Below are 19,581 nucleotides of genomic sequence, written 5' to 3'. Positions count from 1 at the left end.
ATATTACTGTAGAATTCTCCTGGTTATAATCATTTGATATGGGTGGAAAATGGCTTATGTCAGCTGCAAACTCCTCTTCAAACATGTCTGGTTCATCCTCTTCCAGACGACGATGGTTGTAGCTGATCAAATAACGGTACCATGTTGGGCATTTTACAGCAGTAAAAATTAGTACCGTAGTGGTTAGGACGAATATAAGGACACCCACCAGAAAGGCCCAGCTTTTGCCAAGAGGTGGTGAATCTTTAAGAATACAAAAGAAAATCAGATTTAATTAAGCCCTGAAGAAGAATGTACTGCATTTGAAAGCTTGTCTAAGTATATCCCAACCTTGTAGTTGGTCCAATAAAATGTGTCAGCCACAAAAATCCTTCCCCCTCATGTATTTCCTGGACCATTACAGCTACAACATCACTCCATCACTACCAAATTAAATTAATAACAAGCTAAAACAATTAATCCGTAATGCACAACAGAACTGTGATGTGATTTTTTCCATAATCAAAGGTGGAACTAATGGGGAAAAAATTGACAGTGACATTTTTTAAGTCTCTTTGTCAAGCCTTAATAGAATACTAGCATTTATGCAATCCAAACTTGTGAACTAGGTCCCAAATTTTTTATGTAAAGGTGTTCTGTATATCCAACTGTAAATAAGTAACTTTTTTTCAGGACAGAAGGTCAACAATATTATGAGCACATTTAACAAAATAATCATTTTTTAAATAATTTTTAAAAAGATCATCCCTTGTATAGGACAACAGGATATATACTTGTCTTTATTGTCCATTTTTCCAGCTTGAAGCTTTCATGGTTACACTCTAGAATATTTGCATCCTGATAATCACATTTGATTTGGTTTTGGTTTGCACATACCCCTAGATCAGTTCTCAACCATGGTGCTCTGACACTGTGGGGTGTCTTACGATCCTTTCAAGGGTGCTGTGGGTTGCCACCCAATGTTACATGAATGGCGTGTGCCCCTGGCAGCTGGTGGGCCACGGCAACGGCGGGAGTGCAGCGGTGGTATGTGTGGAGCTCCTGCAGATGCCGCTGGCGCTGTCACTGGCGGGGGAGGGCGGGGCAAGCCGCCAACAGTGGTGGCGGCGGCCAGTGGCAATCACAGACCGCCCGCTGACACAGCCAGCGGTGTCGGCAGCGGGTTGGCAAGCGGCAGCTGCCCACAGGCGCCACCAACAGTGTTGGTGGCACCTTTTTGTAGGGAGTGCACTGTCAAACTCAGGGTACACATGCACCCCCTATGCATCGTCCATGCAGTGTTAGCACTTAGGAGTACACGTTTCATGTAAGAAATCCAGAGGGAGTGTCTAGACGAGCACATTTGTGTATTTTCCTAGAGACAACTAGCAGAGGCTAATCCTTGGGGAACATCCCTACACACATGCTTTGGCACTGGGCAAAGTGCCCTGGGTGGGATAAGGGAGGCTGGGGCCAGCACCTGGGCTGGCCCCAGCAGCCTTACCTGGATCCTGGTGGGATCCTGGGGGCCTCCTGGGGCTACAGTGGTGGCGATCTGTGTGTGTGGAGCCTGGCTGGCAGCTAGAGCATGGCTTCGGCTGGCCAGGCTCTGGTTTTGGGCAGTGCTATCTAAATTTGGCTCTGCCTTGCAAATACGCAGTGCGGAGAACCAAATTACCTGCACAGGGTGCATTTTGCAGCACCTCAAAAGCCTTTGAGGTGTCACAAAGCGCACATGCGTGCTCGTGTGGACCCTCCCAGAGAGTTCAAATATCACTATGTAGGGTTAAAACATTCTGATCTGTTATGCAACAGAAGAATTCCTTTGCTTTCTTCTGTAGTCAAAAAATGAGTGAAAACTAAGACCTAGCACTTTCTACGCCGTGCCTTGAGTCTAAAAAAGATTGAGAACCGCTGCTCTACGTATGTTTCTTTTATAATGAAAATCACAGTAAACCAGTCTCTATTTGCAATCTGCCTGCAAGTTCATGATCTGGCTAGTGTTCTTGATGTGCTGTAGGCAAAGGGATTTCATGACAGCTGTCTCCAGACTGATCTATGCCTTTCTTGTGCTTCAGTCACACATTAATTGTATTGCTGTTTGCATGCACAGCAGAGATGGCCTCAGACGGCTCCTGCAGATGTGTGGGGAGCCTGCAGTGACATACTGGAAATCCAGATCATTGGAGCAGACTCGATTAAGTGAGTCTGCTGGAGCACAGAAATTGATGCACTCCAGCAGCCTTTTGCGTCACATGTATCAGTGTACCTGCACTGAAAACATGGCAGTTGGGCACCTTGAAATGAAACATGTTCAATGAGCTTAAGTGCAGGGACACATGGGAATGCTGATACATGTGACATGTGGGTACTTTTAATTAGTGCAGCTCGCTAATTAAAGCACCCGGCGCCGCATCCCAAAACACACGTAAAAATGCCCAGTATTGGGAGAAGGAGCAGCTGCTCTCAGTGAAGTAAGGCAAGAGAACAGACTGATTGAATGAAATCAGTTATGGGTAAAAATTAAGATGAATAAATAGTATGGGGGGTGGGAAATTACATGATGGAACAACAAGGCTAGAGAAAATGAGGGAAGTCCCCTTTGAAATTTCCGGTAGAGTAGAATGGGAACATTTTCATGTCCTTGCATCAGGCCAGGAGTAACAAAAGAAATTAAATAACAGGCCTTCTTACATCTCATAAAGACAGTTAACTTTAAGAACAAGCTTGTTTTGCAGATAGAGGATTGATTATGGACAGACTCACTGGTTCAATTCAGCATGTACTCTTGGATTGTTGGCTCAACTCCAGACCTTTTGAAATCTCAAATCATTCATTTCTAGGTGATTTTTTTTACAGTATCACAAAAATGAGATATAATGGGATTTTTATCTGTTTTGAGTTTCTGGTAATATTATTTATGATCTGAAATTCACCAGAATGCATGCAGTCTTCCTGGGTGTCTGGCAGTCCCCAGATCTTTTGTTGGAGAAATGTCCTATACCAGTGTTTTGGGTGGTACTGTAATTAAGTGTTAAACATCAATTGATTACCTGAATGTGTTGCATTGTTTGTAACCTTGCTTGTAGAGTTCAGAGATGATGTCAGAATGACCATGCTTTTGGGATTAGTGGAAGAAGTGGAAAGAGTAGTGGTTGCTGTTAATTGACAGCCAGCTGTCTGGATAGGTGCTGTCTTGATAGATGATTTTTTCCAAGCTTCTGGGTATGCACACAGAGTTTCGTTTTCATTTTCTGTGGGTATGAAAAGGTGATGAGAAGTAATTTGCATAGTGTCAGCTGTGGTGTAGTCAAGACTTTTTTTAGGGACAAGTTATATTTACTGTAACTTTATTTACAGTATTAAATAATGTTCTAACACAAGGGTAAGTTGTATAAGATTCAGTCTAGGTAAAACCAAGAAAAAACTTTTACTGGAGAGAAGCAACACCTAGGAGTCCTCTACAATGAAAGTAATAAAATGGTGTCAGAGCCACTGTCATTAGAACTCACCCACTGTCACATTTGAGACATTCAACCATTTCTGTAAAATGAGCATGCGACAGGAACAGTTCCATGGATTTCCAGCTAAGGCAATTGTGGTCATTTTAAATGAGGCTTTTATGTCAAAATATTTCAACAAGTTGTCCTGCAGATTTAAAACTGTCATACTCCTTAGAGGTGTAAATACATCCGAATCTAATTCTGATATTTTGTTATGTTGCAGATTGAGCTTGGATAATTGATTGAGGCCTGTAAATGCACCTGGTAGAATTGTGCTGATATTATTATGACTGACGTCTAGAATTCTGAGATTTAGCAGATTGCAGAAAACGTTGTTAAATAGAACAGTAATGATATTGTCATTTAGGTAGAGTTCTGTCAAGTTACTGTATATTTGAAGAGCCTTTTGGGTTTGATTATTTAGAGTGATTCTATTATTCGTAAGATTTAAATGAGTGACATTTTGACTGATGTTTAAAGGGATAGAAGAGTAGTTCCTTGCAGATTCCGTACAAGTGACCTGTTAAAGGAAGAGAGAAGAACAATATGACCATTAAAAGTTACTAGTTGTGGGGGGATTTATTTCCTAGAACTTTATTTAACAAATTCCTTTCTATCATAGTGAGCCAAAGCAATGGTTGTACCCCTGCTTGCTTTCTTTGGCTCATTGTAGTTTTTTGAGTCTCTGGGTTTTTGCTTTTTGTTTTTACTAAAGAACCTACATTTTTTACGGAATGCTATACTAAATTGCTCTCTGTGATCAAAGGGAACTAGATTTGATGTCCCACATGTTTCTGTCTATTCCTACAAAATATTTTCTACTATGGAAAGTTGGTGTAAAAAAAACAAACCCTTGTTGTAATTGGTATGCCAGCCCTGTAAGTTCCAGAAAGAAAGCCCTCTTGGACCCTCCAGATCGTGATTTTCTTAAATAATGGAACAAAGGATGTAATAACTGAATTAATTTGGGCATTGGCCAGGGGAGTTACAGGACCTTGGGCAGTTAGGAGCTTAACTTGGAGTTTGGGAAAAGTCTGGTGGGAAAAAGGACTAAAGGCAGAAAAGTGCTTTTATTTTTTGTTTCAAATGCCATGTTTACTTTTAAGAGATTTTCAAACAGACCTTCAAAGGTATAGCTTGTTAAAAAATAGTGTTACAACCAAGGGACATCAAATCTTTTTCTGGGTTGAAACCAACATGCATATTTGAAATCCTACGTTTATGATTGAATAGTCCATACAATTAGTTCCCAGACGCACTTTTTCTTTTTAAGAGTGGTGGGTTCCCTTTTCTTTGCATATGTGTGTACTTCAGTCTGCAATATGATGTAGAGATGCCAGAGCTAGCTCAAGTGTCAGAAGCTGTCTGATCATGGCAGAATGTCACAGCATAGTCTAGCTTACTTTGCTTATGACAAAATCAGCCTGCTCTGAGGCCTGTGCTGCCATGACTACTTTGCTTCTGCTACTAACTGCAGGCTGCAGGGTGGATATACTTTTTGTGTATCTTTTGGAAAGTGAGTGAGGTAAAAATCAAACTGTTTTCTTACTATGTAAAAAAAAAAAAAGTGGCCTTGATGAGCTGAACTGTGTCATCTCCCTTTGGCTTGAGTGATGGTTGATGTTGCAGTTTTGAGGGCTTGTTTCAATGCTAACTGAAGAGGCAAAAGATTTCCATTTACATCAGTTGACACAAATATGTGTAACATGTGCAGCACAGTAAATTACAATGTGATGCCTCTCCCAGAGATTTCCATTGATTAATTGTGCAATTTATGGAAAGCCACATCTTTTATTCCACATTTTGATTTTCCCATGTTGGTTATATATTAGTTGGTTGAAGATCAGTGTGTTGTTGAAATAGTTTATTTCTTTGTTGTACCAAAAATCTCTAATTTCTATGGACATTTCTTCAAGAAAGTTAGCAAAAATTAAAGCTTATATAGTTTTAAAACTTACTGTTTGAGAAGTAGTAATGCAAACAGTTGTGGCTTGATTTGAAAAAACTGCTCCAGTCCAGATCAGGAGCCAAAAAAGTTTCATGTTCAAAACCTAGCAAGGAAAAATAGTTTTGTATGTTAAGGTCAAAATTTAAAGCTGATATGTTAGTGGCTTAAAGAGATCCTACTGCTGAAGTTTATTTTGTATAAAAAGTCTTGAATTATAATAAAATAATTTATTTTAGCTATAACTTAAATATTGACAAAATCTAAAAATAAACTAAGATGAGAGAAAGATAGTATTAGGTGAGGAGCTTGTATTGAACTACAGCTTGTATTGAACTGAGCCAAACCTAAATCCCAGCAGTTTTTTATGAACTGGTTCAGTGTAAGCAGTGATCAGCTTAGGGTAAGGAGGTGTTTATAACCTGTATAGCATCCCACCCATACTCTTAAGTCATACCTTCCACTGTTCAACTACTTGAGGAATCTAGCCTTTGGAACTAGGTAATCATGGTTTCTCATTTTGTTTTGAAAATTTTGAACTTACGTACACATAATCTTTTGGGAACCAGGAGGCTTTTCAGATAAATTAATCTTAAAATGAAGACAGTCTTCAGGAACTTGCAGTTAACACATGATCCTACTGGTCTCGTACACTATTTTATTGGAAAGATTTTTAAATAAAGCAAAAGTAAATATAAAAACATGGAAACACTATGACAGGATACATACATCTCTTTGGATCCTTAGGAGAGGAAAAAATACTTAAGAATGAGGAAAAGTCACCAGATATGGAAAAATAGGATTAGAGTGCTTAACCTGAACCTGGAAAAGTATTTTGTGACTCCTTGAAGAGGTAGCATACACAATGCAGATGGTGATTAGAGGAGGAACTAGGAGTGATCTTACTTAGTAATTATATATATGACCAAAATTGATTCTTCAGAGGAAAATCATGTCTCACTAAACTATTGGATATTTTTCAATCTGTCAGCAACCATAGTGGCTATGGAATCAGTTGACTTCATTCAGACTTTCAGATAGCATTGCAGTAGGGTTCCTCATAAGAGGCTTCTAAAACCACCCTAAAATGTAAGTAGAAATGGAATGAGACTTTCAGTTTTGTCTTAGTTCAAAAACTAGTTAGGACACACAATCAAAGAATATGATTAACTGGTCAGTTTCCCTCATGGCCAAAAGTTAACAGCGGAGTGCTTCAAGATTCCATGCTGAGTCCCGTATTAGATGTACCTATAAATTATCTGGAAAGGTGATGAGCAGAGAGATAGCAAAATCTTTACATAGTCCAATGTTTAAATTACTCAGCTTAGTCAAGACTAGAGAGGATTGTGAGTTCCTTCATAGTCTTAACCAAACTAGTGAGTAACCAGGTTTTAATGTTGATCCATACTAAGCGATGCACATAGGGAAACATTTTTATAAACTTTTTATGTTTATAAAGCTTACAGGTTCCAAATGAAATGTATCATCCCTGATTAAAGATAGACTGTGGTAAAAAAAAACCCAACAGGATATTATAGGGTGCATAAGGAATGGCTTGGTGAATGGAGTATTATATATAATAGGAACAGTATTATATATAGTTCCTTTATATAAATCAACAGTGTGGCCTCATCAGGAGTAATGTGTTCAGTACAGAGTCGGTTCAGAAAAGTGCTACTGGAATGCTTAGAGGTAGTGAAAAGCTCTTATAAACAAGAGCTTGAAAAAACTGGAATTGCCTGTCTTAAAAAGGGATGAATGAGGTATGATGATAAAAAAAATACCATGTGGTAAAGAAGAAGAGCTTTTCTTCTCTCTGTCTTATAACATTAGAAGAAGGGGTGGTTAAATTCAAAACTGCTAGAAGGAAATATGGCCATTCCCTCGCCCCCTCCCCCCCCCCCCAAAAAAAAAAGCGGTTTAATTGTTGAACTTGTTCCCAAAGGAAGTTGTTGAAGCCAATCATTTAGTAAGCTTCAAAAAAGAAATTGAGATTTTTAAAGAAAAACATAACTATAATACCAGAATTATAATTGTTATTGTTAATGAAAATTCTGAAAAGAATATTAAATCTTTTTTTTCAGAGTTTAAGACAATATCTTCTTATTTAAATTAAGATGAGACCTTATGTTCGGGATGGATTATCCCACAATTTGCTGTCTGTTGATTTTATACTACCTATAAGCATCTTGTGCTGGCCTCTCTGAGATTAGCTCCTGGACAAGTAGACTTTGAGTATGATGGGACTTCTTATATTTTAGAAAGGAAAGTTACCCAGAAAGGCACAGCATAACATACTAATTGTAATATTAGCAAGTAGATAAGGGAGAAATAGAAGTGCTGCATAGAGAAATACAACCAAACACAGGGGCAAGAAAAAGACTTTCAGGTATCTGGATTGAATCTCGAATATGCCAAGATCGAACAGTCACAAACTGCTCCGTGACTGTTTCAGGCTGGACATAAGGAAGAACTTATTTACAGTCCGAGCCCCCAAGGTCTGGGATAGCCTGCCATCGAAGGTGGTTCAAGCACCTACTCTGAACGCCTTCAAGAGAAATTTGGAGGTTTATCTTGCTGGGATCCTATGACCCCAGCTGGGATCCTATGACCCCAGCTTGACCCTTCGGGCAAGGGGCTGGACTTGATGATCTTCAGAGGTCCCTTCCAGCCCTACTGTCTATGAATCTATGAAACTATGAATATAGGGCAAAGAGGCTTCACCAGTCAGGCAGTTTGATAGCAAAGTGAGCCATTGGCAAACCTGATTGGCTGGGCTAACTAATTTATAGGTTTTGTTCTCAAACAGGACTTAAATATCTCTGATACAAGATATAATCTTACTTAGCTGGTTGCTCCCTCAAACTGTTCCCATTGGAAAGATGAAGAAAGCCAGCGGTCAGGATTTGCATATACTGATCCATGTACATTACATATCTTTGCTGTTTTTCAAAAATCTGTCTACCTGCTTGAAAAACACATTCTCAAATGATTGTGCAGTTACTACTGCAGCCAACTACAACATATCTGAAGTTAACAGGCAGCTCTTAATTAGGGCTAAGTACAGACATCCGGGGTCATTAGGGAAAGATTAAATTGATTCAAAGTGGCTGCCTGATATCTGGTAAGTCAGGATGGAGGGGGCTAACCAAGGGGTTGGGCATCCAGCAGGCTGAAGGGGATTGAGGGGCTGCTGTAGGATGTGGAGGCAGGCGTATGACTCAGAAAAAGTGCAGGGAGCAGGCGCAACCTGTGGGGGGGGGGTAGGCACAACCTGCGTGTGGTGGGAGGAGCAAGCGTGATCCATTGATGGGATGGGGGGAAGGTGTGACCAGCAGGTGGGTGGGGAGGGCAGGTGCAACCCACAAGTGGGGTGAGGGGAGTCCCCCAGCAAAACTACACCCCATCCCTCCTGCCCTTCCCCCCTCTGGGACTTACCTGCTCAGCTCTGGCACTGGCAAACACTGATAAAAATGGCTTCAACCAAGGTGACTTGTGGGTTGGGCATTGAGAGTGCTGGCTGGTGGGGAGCCAGGGGGTGGGGCACAAACATAGACCAGTGCAGGGGAAGGGGTGAGTTAAAAGAGCAACCCCAGGGCTGGGGCAGTGGCTGGTTTTTCCAGCCCTGGGGCTGCACAGAGGAAGTGGACGGAAGTTCCATGCACTGGTTTGACCTAAATCAGATGAGTCTGATTGATATGTGGGTCCAGATTTATCTTAAACTTGGTTCTGCAATTTTTAAACCAGTTTGTGTCCATGGAACTTCTGTTCTGTTACAGGTTTAGACTGATTTCCAGTCCCTGAGAACAGGTCTGAAAGAGTAAGGTTGACAGTGGGACAAGCTAAGTTTAAATTAGGCAGCAATTTTGAACCCAGTTTAACCTCCCAAATGCCTGTACTTAACCTAGCTCTTTAGAAAGCAAAAAGGGCAAACTTTAACCAGTCATTCTAGCTGTCCAAACTAGGAACATTATTGTAACTCAGAAATTAGGGTGATAGTTGCTAAGTGAAGCAAAAAATAATATAAGCAGGTTCTAAAGTTATTCAGCTCATACAAATTTAAATATAAACTGCTCACCAGAAAAATCATTTCCTTCCAAGCATGTTGTCCTTTATATATGAGAAAGCAATCAGTATATTTTGGGGGTGGGGAGGAGGAAGGGGACACGTTTACTAGTTCATTTGATTTGCTTATAACAAACTCAGCCATTGGCGGACCTGGTCGGCTGGCCCAACTCATTTATAAGTTTTGTTCTTAAACAGGACTTACATATCTCTGATACAAGGAGAGGCCTGCTAACCTTATTTTTATATCTAATGGTCAACATTCATCAGCCACGTCTTCCTTGTATAATCATTTGCTTCCAAAGTTAAAACAGTCTTGTGAACATCAACAGGAGAAAATAAAAAAATAAGGTTATAGATTTTTTTAATAAAGCAAATTGAGAAAAAGTGTTTGGAAGTACACTTAATATCACAACATTCTCCTCTTATCTGAGCTCACAGATACTCGCTTGCAATATCTCATAAATGGCCTTTTTAAAAGATTTCTTCTCCTAATGATGTGCTCTGCTTGCCTACATTAATTGAAACTGGTAGAAAATTCAGTTTTCAAGATAAATTAGGAGGAAATAAACAATTTGTTAAAATAAACAATTTTTCAAAAATCTGCCTTTTAGTCGTCTAACAAAAAATAACTTACTTATTGACTTAGCTTGTCCAAGGTTCAGATCAGTTCAGGTACCCAAAGTCTCATTAACGTATGCTTTATTTCCAGTGTACCAACTAAATTATGGAACCAAAGGCTTTTTCTATACACATACGATAGTACATCGGCTACTTAAAAGATTCTGTAAAGTTTCTTACCTTATTGTTGTTTCTCCAAACGGCATATGTATGTTTGTGCATTTTCCTGTGCATTAAGAAGTCATGTGGTGAGACAGCATTTTTCTTTGTTCCAACCTTTGTACTCAACGAACAAACAGGTAGTTTTGAAAAAAAAGAAAATGCAGAACGTCTTTAGCAAAATATTGACTAGGTTGAGCAATTTCTTCTCCTTGTCTAAGGCTTAATTGGATCAACCCTCAATAAGGAAGTCTGGTAGAAAAATTATTAGGCCTCACATGTCCAGATTGCACAGGAGAAATCAAATTGAGACACTGCAGCAAGTTTACAGAGAAAAGAAGGTTGGGGTCAATTAAAGAAATAGTGGGAAGAAGTTTATTTTGTAAATGGGATCCTGTCATTGAATAAGTAACATCTCAAAGTGTTATAGTCATACACATTTTAAAAAGAAAATCTATATTTTGAAATTGTTCTCTTTATAACTTGCCAATTTGTAAATAAAATCTGCTTATTGAAGCTACTCTCTCTAACAGTTGCTTAAATCAGTCACACAGGGCACATCTACACGTGAATTAATGTGCTGTAATTACAGCGCATTAAGTTTAATACCTGCAGGTACTAACTTAATGCACTGTAATCGGTGCTACTGCGCAGTAGCACTGGCACATGCTTTTTTGTGATGCTAATGCTCAATAGATTCATTGTACTGTACATTAGCACAATTTTTGCCTGTCGAGCTAATGTGTATTAGAATTAGTCTACTGCACTTGTAGCATCTTGTGTAGATGCACCCACTGTCATCCTGTATTTAAGAAGCATGCAGAGGTTATAACCATGCAATGGTTATTTTAAATTAAGCTTGTTTTGTGTGCAAAACTTATATTGATTTCCAGTATGTGTTAAGAAAGAATAATTGAGCTGTCTTTAATATACAGTGTATCATGCGTATGTTTCAGAGAAAAAACCCCCTATAATGATGTAACACTTTGCTATCTGATGGAGCATATTTTAATCTGGAGGGTAAAATTGCCTGGTTTTTTTTTGTGAAATTGGGTTGTTTCAGGGGAGTGGGAAATGGAGGAACAGTTTGGAATGGATACTTTTTTCCCTGCAGATAAAAATTATGACTAGTACCTAGTTTATGTTTAAAAAGTACCTGCACTTGCCTTTCCCTTACAGCAAGGAAAAGTTAATTCAAGGTGTGGAAGAAGATATAGAGCGTGAAAAACAAGTAGCAGATGATATAATAAAAAATATGTCTCAGGAAGATCAAGCTAAATATATGGAGATGAAGGCTACAAATAGAAAATTGTTGCAGGTGAGTATTTCCTGTTTGTCTAAAATGTTTCTGAAACTACCTCCATAATTTCCACGTACAACACAGAAATATTGGAAAATTTAAAGAACAACTATTTCCACAAAAAACCCAAGTATTTTAATACAAAACTTTGTGTTGGTGCAGTGGCGCTGAACCTTTTGGCCCCATGAGCCAAATGAGTGGCTTGGGGCCAGGCCGCAGGCCAGATCATACGCCACACCCCAGGATCTGGCCCATAAGTCTGGATCCACACCTCACTGCTCCTACCTAGCCTCATGTGTCAGGATTGGGGCCCCAGGACTCTTGTGTCACCCTTGTCTAGCCCTGCGTGCTGGGATCAGGAAACTGGAACCCTGTGCTGCCTCTGCCCAGCCGTGTGCACTGGGATCAGGGCCCTAGCACCCCACATCATCTCCTCCTGGCCCAGCACACCAGGAGGAGGCCCTGAGTAGCTCTGCCACCCCTATGTGGTGGTATTGGTTCCCCAGGCCCCTGCACCACCTCTACCATGCTCTGCATACAGGGATTGGGCTCTAGGGCCCTCCACCACCACTTCCCAACCTTGCAGTGCCCTGCCTACCAGATCTAGCATGCAGGGCCACAGCCCATGGGGCTTCCCACGGACCCAAACTGGATGACAAGGTGCCAGGGGTCTAGGGTTGAGCACCCCTGTGTTAGTGCATGAGGATCAGAAAGTGAAACTGATTAGGAACAAAATAATATTTAGTAATTTTTAGTGCTTGGAAACAATCTATTAAGTATGGAATGAAGGCTTTTGAGGAAAGAAGATCCCAACATGCAGCGAAAAGAAGAAATCTCAGGAAGAACCCTGCACCACATTTAGTATTGTTTAATATGAATTTCACATGTGATAAGTGCAGAAGGGGCTATCACTCAAGCATTGGGCTCTACAGTGACAACTCAGATGTATAACAAGCTGATGCCTGACTTGGTACAGTTCTATTGTCTTGTGAGACAGACAGATGCCTACTATTACTACTACTGTTAATTTTTAGTTGTATATCTCAAACTGGCTTACAAAAGACTAAATTATCCTCATTACCCTCCATCATTATCTTCCTTCTACAGATAGGGCAACGTAATTCTGACGTAGTTCTGCAGACACTAACATGCTTAACTTTAATCACATAGTGAAAATTAAGCATATTTATGAATGTTTGCAGGATCCACGCATAAATAACTTTCCCCAGCAAGCTGGAAAATTTTGGATTCCTTATTTACAAGCATGATGAAACCTGAATCTAAGTAGTTTTTTTTTGTTTGTTTTCAAAACTGAATAAATAGGAAAAGTATATAAATTGTAAAAATATGCTTAGATTTTTAAATTGTTTAAAGTTAAGTGATCTAAATATTAACAATAGAAAGAAGGATATTTTTTAAAAGGTCATTTTTAATCTGCCTGTCCCTTTAAGAAAAAAAAAGAAAGGTGAAAATGATTCACAATTATTGGCAAAATACAAATAAGAATATGAAGTTTATTCACATAGAGTAGACCATAACACTGTAAAGAAGTCAGCAGAGACTTACATTAGAGTTATTTAGGGACTGGATCTCAACCTGTTTTCTCATACATTTAAAATATATAGCTACATGATTTACTGTATTTGCAAATGTTAAGTATGTCAAATAGAAAAGTAATTTTTCTTTTGGTAATTCTTAACTTTAATTTTTTTTAACTTTTTTTTCTTTTTAAGGAATTAGATGCTCAACAGCAAGAGTTAGATGCATATAACATGAAGGAGGAATCTTTACGAGCTGTATGTATGAGGATGAATGACAGATCTATGCATATTTTAAATGCAAAAACCAAAAAAGATCCTGCTTTGCCACAAGAAACTAATCCAGGAATATTTTTTGTAAATCTTTCAGACCTTGATCCCATATCCATTGAAAATAATAGCAAACCTCTCACTGATTTCAGCAGTGCAGGATCAGTCCATTGTACTTTTATCAGATATGGCCAAAAACCCAGATGTGATCATAACTTATCTTTGCTGGTTGACAAGAAGTCAGAGAACTGTATTTCACAGTTACATCATATAGGTAAATGAGAGCTCATCATAGCTATACTTTTACATATCATTATTCCCCTTTATAAATCCATAGTGCATCCACACCTTGAGTATTGATACCCACACCTCAAAAAAGATATAGAACTAGAGAAAGCACAGAGCAGAGCAAGAAGTGTAATTAATGGCATGGAGAGACTAAAGAGGCTAGGCTTGTTCATTTTAGAAAAGAGATTTCATAGACATTAGGGCTGGAAGGGACCTTGAAGATCATGAAGTCCATTCCCCCCTGCCCCAGGGGCAGGAAGTCCACTAGGGTCAAAGGATCCCAGCAAGATAAGCATCCAAACATTTCTTGAATGAGTCCAGAGTAGGTGCCTGCACCACTTCTGGAGGGATTCTATTCCAGGCCTTGGGGGCTCGGACAGTAAAGAAGTTTTTCCTTATGTCCATCCTAAAACAATTATGGAGGAGTTTATGATCATTGGTCCTTGTTATCCCTTGGGGCGCTCTGGTGAACAGACGTTCTCCCAGATCCTGATGTGCACCCCTTATGTACTTCTAGGCAGTCACCAGGTTACCCCTAAGCCCCCGCTTTTCCAGGCTGAAGAGTCCCAGGGCTCTCAGCCTTTCATCATAAGGCCTATTCTATTGCCGTCTGATCATGCATGTGGCTCTTCTCTGGACTCTCTCAAGCTTCTTGACATCCATCTTGAATTGTGGAGCCCAGAATTGGATGCAGTATTCCAGCTGCGGCCTCACCAAGGCCGCGTACAGCAGGAGGATCATAGAATCATAGAAGTAGGGTCGGAAGGGACCTTGTAGCTCTTCAAGTCCGACCCCCTGCCTGGGCAGGAGGGAAACTGGGCTCAAGTGACCCCAGCCAGGTAGGCATCGAGCCACTTCTTAAAGACCCCCAGGGTAGGAGCCAGCACCACTTCCCTTGGAAGTTGGTTCCAGATCCTAGCCGCCCTGACTGTGAAGTAGTTCCTACGGATGTCTAATCTAAACCTACTCTCCAACAACTTGTGGCCGTTATTCCTTGTTATCCCGGGGGGCGCTAGGGGAAACAAGGTCTCCCCCAAACCCTTCTGGTCCCCCCTAGTGAGTTTATAGATGGTCACAAGGTATCCCCTCAGCCTTCTCTTGTGAAGGCTGAATAGGTTCATAGTCTCTCATTGTAGGGTCTGCCCTGCTGTCCCCGGATCATGCGGGTGGCCCTCCTCTGGACTCTCTCAATGTTGTCCACATCCCTCTTGAAATGGGGTGCCCAGAACTGGACACAGTACTCCAGCTGTGGCCTGACCAGTGTTGCGTAGAGGGGGAGGATCACCTCCTTGGCCCTACTCGAGATGCACCTGTGGATGCACGATAGGGTCCGGTTAACCCTGCCAACTGTGACCTCGCATTGTCGGCCCACATTCATCTTGGAGTCAGTGATGACTCCAAGATCCCTTTCTGCCTCTGTGCTCTCAGGAAGGGAGTTTCCCATCTTATAAGTGTGCTGCTGGTTACAACTGCCCAAGTGCAGCACCCTGCACTTGTCAGTATTGAAACGCATCCTGTTTTTGTTAGCCCACCCTTGCAACCTATCTAGGTCTTTCTGCAGTCTTTCCCTCCCTACTAGCATGCCCACCTCACCCCAAATTTTGGTATCATCAGTGTGGCAGGAGTGACGTCAGGGTTGCTGTGCTATCCCCTGTCGCCTCCTTTACTGTGCCAAGCTTCTGACTCGTACCCTCCTATTCTCGCCCGCCATGACTTTGATTGTATATGTGTTTTTATAGAAAGGCTACCTTTCTTCTACTTGGCCACAGTTGTCCTGCTTCGGGTGTTCTGTGTATCCAAGTCTTGTGGGGTATGCATGGCTCCTTCCACCCCAATACCACGCCCCAAGCCTCGCAGATGGAAAAGACGATGTTCTGTCTGGAGCTACACCCCCTCTGGCACTCAGGCCCTTCATGGCCCTGTCTCTCTCCGCACCTCTCTCCAGGGCCTTCTCTGCAATGCTGCCCTTTCTCCATACCGCGGCCCTCTCTCAGGGGCCTTCTCCATACCGCAGCCCTCTCTCTCAGGGGCCTTCTCCGTACCGCGGCCCTCTCTCTCAGGGGCCTTCTCCGTACCGCGGCCCTCTCTCTCGGGGGCCTTGTCCGTACCGCGGCCCTCTCACAGGGCTCACCACACCACTACCCCCTCTTCTGGGGTTTCTCAGCCGCCCCTCTCTGGAGCTGGGGTCTGTACACCTCGAACACTGTGCCCTTACTGGGGCTGGGGTCCTCACACTACCGTGAGTCCCCTATGAGGCCTCCTCCATCCCCTTATAGCCTCACCCAAACCACCAGTGTAATCAATAACAAACATAAACAGTAACACAAACACCAGCCTCTTGGCAACAACTTAAACATAAGCCACTAGCTATAACTATGCTCAGGCCTACCGGGTTTTCTATCCTACCGCGGTGACCAACACTGCTCTGGCATTCAGGTTCTCTCTTTTCTGGCAGGGAGCTCCTACATCCTTAGCTGCTGGTAGGGCACTGCCTCTGGCCTCCTGCCTGTGCTTTATATAGGAGCCAGGCCCTGCCCCTTTCTTCAGCTGGCTAGGCAGGTGCGGGTCATTATCCCACTAATTGCCTCGGCAACCAGCACCTGAGGCGTCTTCCCTGCTCTCTCAGTAGCAGGCACCTTAGTGCCCTGCTACAGTCAGCAAATTTGAACAGGTTGCTTTTCACCCTGTCATCCAAATCGTTGATAAAGAAATTGAACAGTGCGGGCCCAAGGACCGAGCCCTGGGGGACTCCGCTGCCCACTTCCCCTCAGGTCGAATATGACCCGTCCACCACCACCCTCTGAGTGCGACCCTTCAGCCAATTAGCAATCCATCTAACCGTGTAGGCATCAATGCCACAGTCACCTAGTTTTTTAATGAGGATGGGGTGGTCGACAGTGTCAAAGGCCTTGCTGAAGTCCAGAAAGACTACATCCACGGTGACACCTGCATCCAATGCTTTTGTGACCTGATCGTAAAAGGCAATCAGGTTGGTCTGACATGAACTGCCCTTAATGAAACCATGCTGGTTGCCTCTGAGCATCATCCCCGATGCCGGCCCATCACAGATGTGCTCCTTGATGATCTTCTCAAAGAGTTTCCCCAGGATTGAGGTAAGACTGACAGGCCTATAGTTGCCCGATGACATCATCTCAGGATGACATCCTGAGATTTACTTGAGAAGCATCTATGGATGCAAGCTAGAGTTTTGTTTGCTTTACCAGCTTCGACATCACATTGGTGGCTCATGCTCATCTTGAGGTCAGTCACGACCGCCAAGTCTCTTTCAGCCGTGGTGCTAGCGAGCATAGCACAGCCGAGCTTATAAGCGTGCTGCGCGTTTCTCCCCCCCCCCCCCCAGAGGTGAAGTACCTTGCATTTTTTTGGTATTGAACGTCATCAGGTTTATATCCGCACATTTACTAAGCTTATCCAAATCAGCCTGCATCACTGGCCTGTCCTCAGGTGTGGACACTATGCCCCAAAGTTTAGTATCATTGGCAAACTTGGCCAATGCGCTTCTGACACTGATGTCCTCATTGTTGATAAAGATGGTAGAGAACCAGTCCAAGGACAGAGTCTTGGGGGACACCACTTGTCACGGGGCGCCATAATGATTCGCATCCATCGACTGCTACTCTCTGGGTCCGACCTGAAAGCCAATTTCCCAGCCATCAAACTGTGGTGTAGCCGAGGTTGCAGTTGACCAGTTGTTCCATGAGATCATGGGACACCAGATCAAAGGCTTTTTTAAAGTCCAGATATATGATGTCAATCTCTTCAAGATACTTGAAGGGGGACATGATAAAAGTTTACAAAATACTAAATGGTGAACAAAAAGTAAATAAGGATTTATTTCTCTCACAATACAAGAACTAGGGTCATAAAATGAAACTAGTAGGTACTAGGTTTAGAACTAACAAAAGGATGTTCTTTTTACATAGTGTGTAATTAAAATGTGGAACTGGTTGCCACAAGGTGTTGTGGAAGCTGACAGTTTAGCCAGATTAAAAAAGTTATTTGGTAAAGTCTTGGAGGAAAGATGCATCAGTAGCAATTGAGCATGGGAGTTAAGGACCTCTTAGCACAGAGAGCCTTGCTTGCACTCCCTAACCTGGGCTGATTTTTTACCAAGTTTTGTGGGCATTTATAATTGTATATTAGGCAAGTACTTTTCCCCCACAATACTTTGTCCATTGTATTAGACTTTGTCCTCAGAAAGAAAGCAGAATCTATTGTAGCAATTGATGTTCTAGTATTAACAGGAGCAAACTCATAATGCTGTAATAAGATTTCCCGTATTGTCAATGCAACATTTTGGGATTTTAGAAAAGGATGATTTCCTTGCTTGTAGTTCATGTTCTCCGAAAATATACTTGAGTAGATCTCTCACATTTTTCTCCCCAGAGATGTGAGTTCTACAGTTTCTTTTTGATTCCATCTTTTTTAATATATCTGGGAGCAAATTCATGATTTCACCTCTCATTTTGAAAGGCACTGATATTTGGAGCACAGGGGTGCCTGTAGTCCATAGAAGAGGTTTCACACAGGAAGGTAAACAGAGGTGTGCTGATATGCTGTTGTAGTATGGAGCAACCATTAATAACAAAAAAAATCTCTTTTATGTATTCATAGCATAAATATTTTTACAAGCTGTTAAAATATTATATATTTGTGATACTTTCAGCTGTCTTGATTTTATAGTGAAAATTATGTTAATTGCTCAAGATTCCTGTATGCTCAGACCCTCAAAAGGCCTGCAAATAGAATTGATCTTCTAGGATAGATGGAGTGGAATTGTATTCAGTATATCTGGACTTAATTCAGTGTTTAGGATTGATACAGACAGCAAGAAATAATTTACAATGGAGCATTCAAATAACACATGGATGCTCAGAAACTAGTGATTGGAAAGATTATCTAAATGGCTCTTTGTACAGATTTCATTATATTATTATTCCAAATAAACTTCAATTACATTGCAAATGTAAATTTTGTTATATAAAATCACAAGTACTGTGATGTTTTCTTGCCTACTAGAAGTTGCATCTTACCAAGTGTTTCTTCTAATCAGGAAATAGCACACTCCCAGATAAAACAAGAGGCAGTGCAGCTATATCAAAAACTTCATGGCCTTGAAGAACATCGGGATCAAATGGTTGCTGAAGACAGGAGTATGGGATCTCCACAGGAAGAGAGAGAGAGATTACTGAAACAGGTAGGAAAAAATGATTATTATATCTCTTATTTGCAGGGCTTTATCATGCCTTAGAAACAGTGAATGGAAATGGGCTAGATGTCTGGCCTTGGTTCTGGACCTTTTTTTTCTACTTTGAGCAGCTCAAAGGGACTGAAGCTGGCTGCAGCAGCTCAATTAAGAATTAGCCAGAGGGGGTGGAACTCTCAGATAATATGTAACTGTGAGAATTACCTTCTCTGCCAGTTGTCATCACTTTGGCTTAGGGGATTTGTGAGGGGAAAAGGGAGTGTGTTTGGTTAAGGAAATTAATTTAATTTTTATAACTCAGACCTAAGAACATCAGTTTGTTCAAGAGGAATGAATGGTGTTACTAATTATGGGCTTATTCTTGTATCTTTCTGTAGAATTCCTACAAACATGGTCCAATTGATTTAAATGCTTCTTATATGCATGTGAAAGTATTAATCATGGAGTAGACTCTAAAGAGCATATTGACATTTAAATTGTGAATTGCAGAAGGAAGGAAATTACTCAGAGGAAACTGAAATGATGACATTATTAAATTACACGATCCCGCCTTTTCAAAATAAATCAGCCATTGAACCTCTATTCATACTAGTTAATTATCTGGATGTTATGCTTCTTTTAGATTACTTGTCTGTCTCTCTCTGCATTTAGATGTTATTTCCTATATACATACATTTATTATTCCT

At 41.2% G+C, this 19,581-nt stretch overlaps 1 protein-coding gene across 3 annotated transcripts in view; it reads left to right on the top strand.

The window, feature by feature from the left end:
* Window positions 1-19,581, top strand: part of IFT74 (intraflagellar transport 74) — an 87,302-nt gene that overhangs the window by 31,094 nt on the left and 36,627 nt on the right. For all 3 annotated transcript variants that reach the window (XM_006268986.3, XM_019490705.2, XM_059724646.1), the window contains 3 exons: window positions 11,452-11,590; window positions 13,306-13,368; window positions 18,743-18,886. In XM_006268986.3, the coding sequence (XP_006269048.1) occupies window positions 11,452-11,590; window positions 13,306-13,368; window positions 18,743-18,886 (346 nt within the window). The remainder of the gene's footprint in view (window positions 1-11,451; window positions 11,591-13,305; window positions 13,369-18,742; window positions 18,887-19,581) is intronic.

Source organism: Alligator mississippiensis, chromosome 3 (assembly GCF_030867095.1).
Source record: "Alligator mississippiensis isolate rAllMis1 chromosome 3, rAllMis1, whole genome shotgun sequence".
In the NCBI taxonomy this organism is placed as follows: Eukaryota; Metazoa; Chordata; order Crocodylia; family Alligatoridae; genus Alligator; species Alligator mississippiensis.
This window is presented reverse-complemented; position numbering and strand designations above follow the sequence as displayed.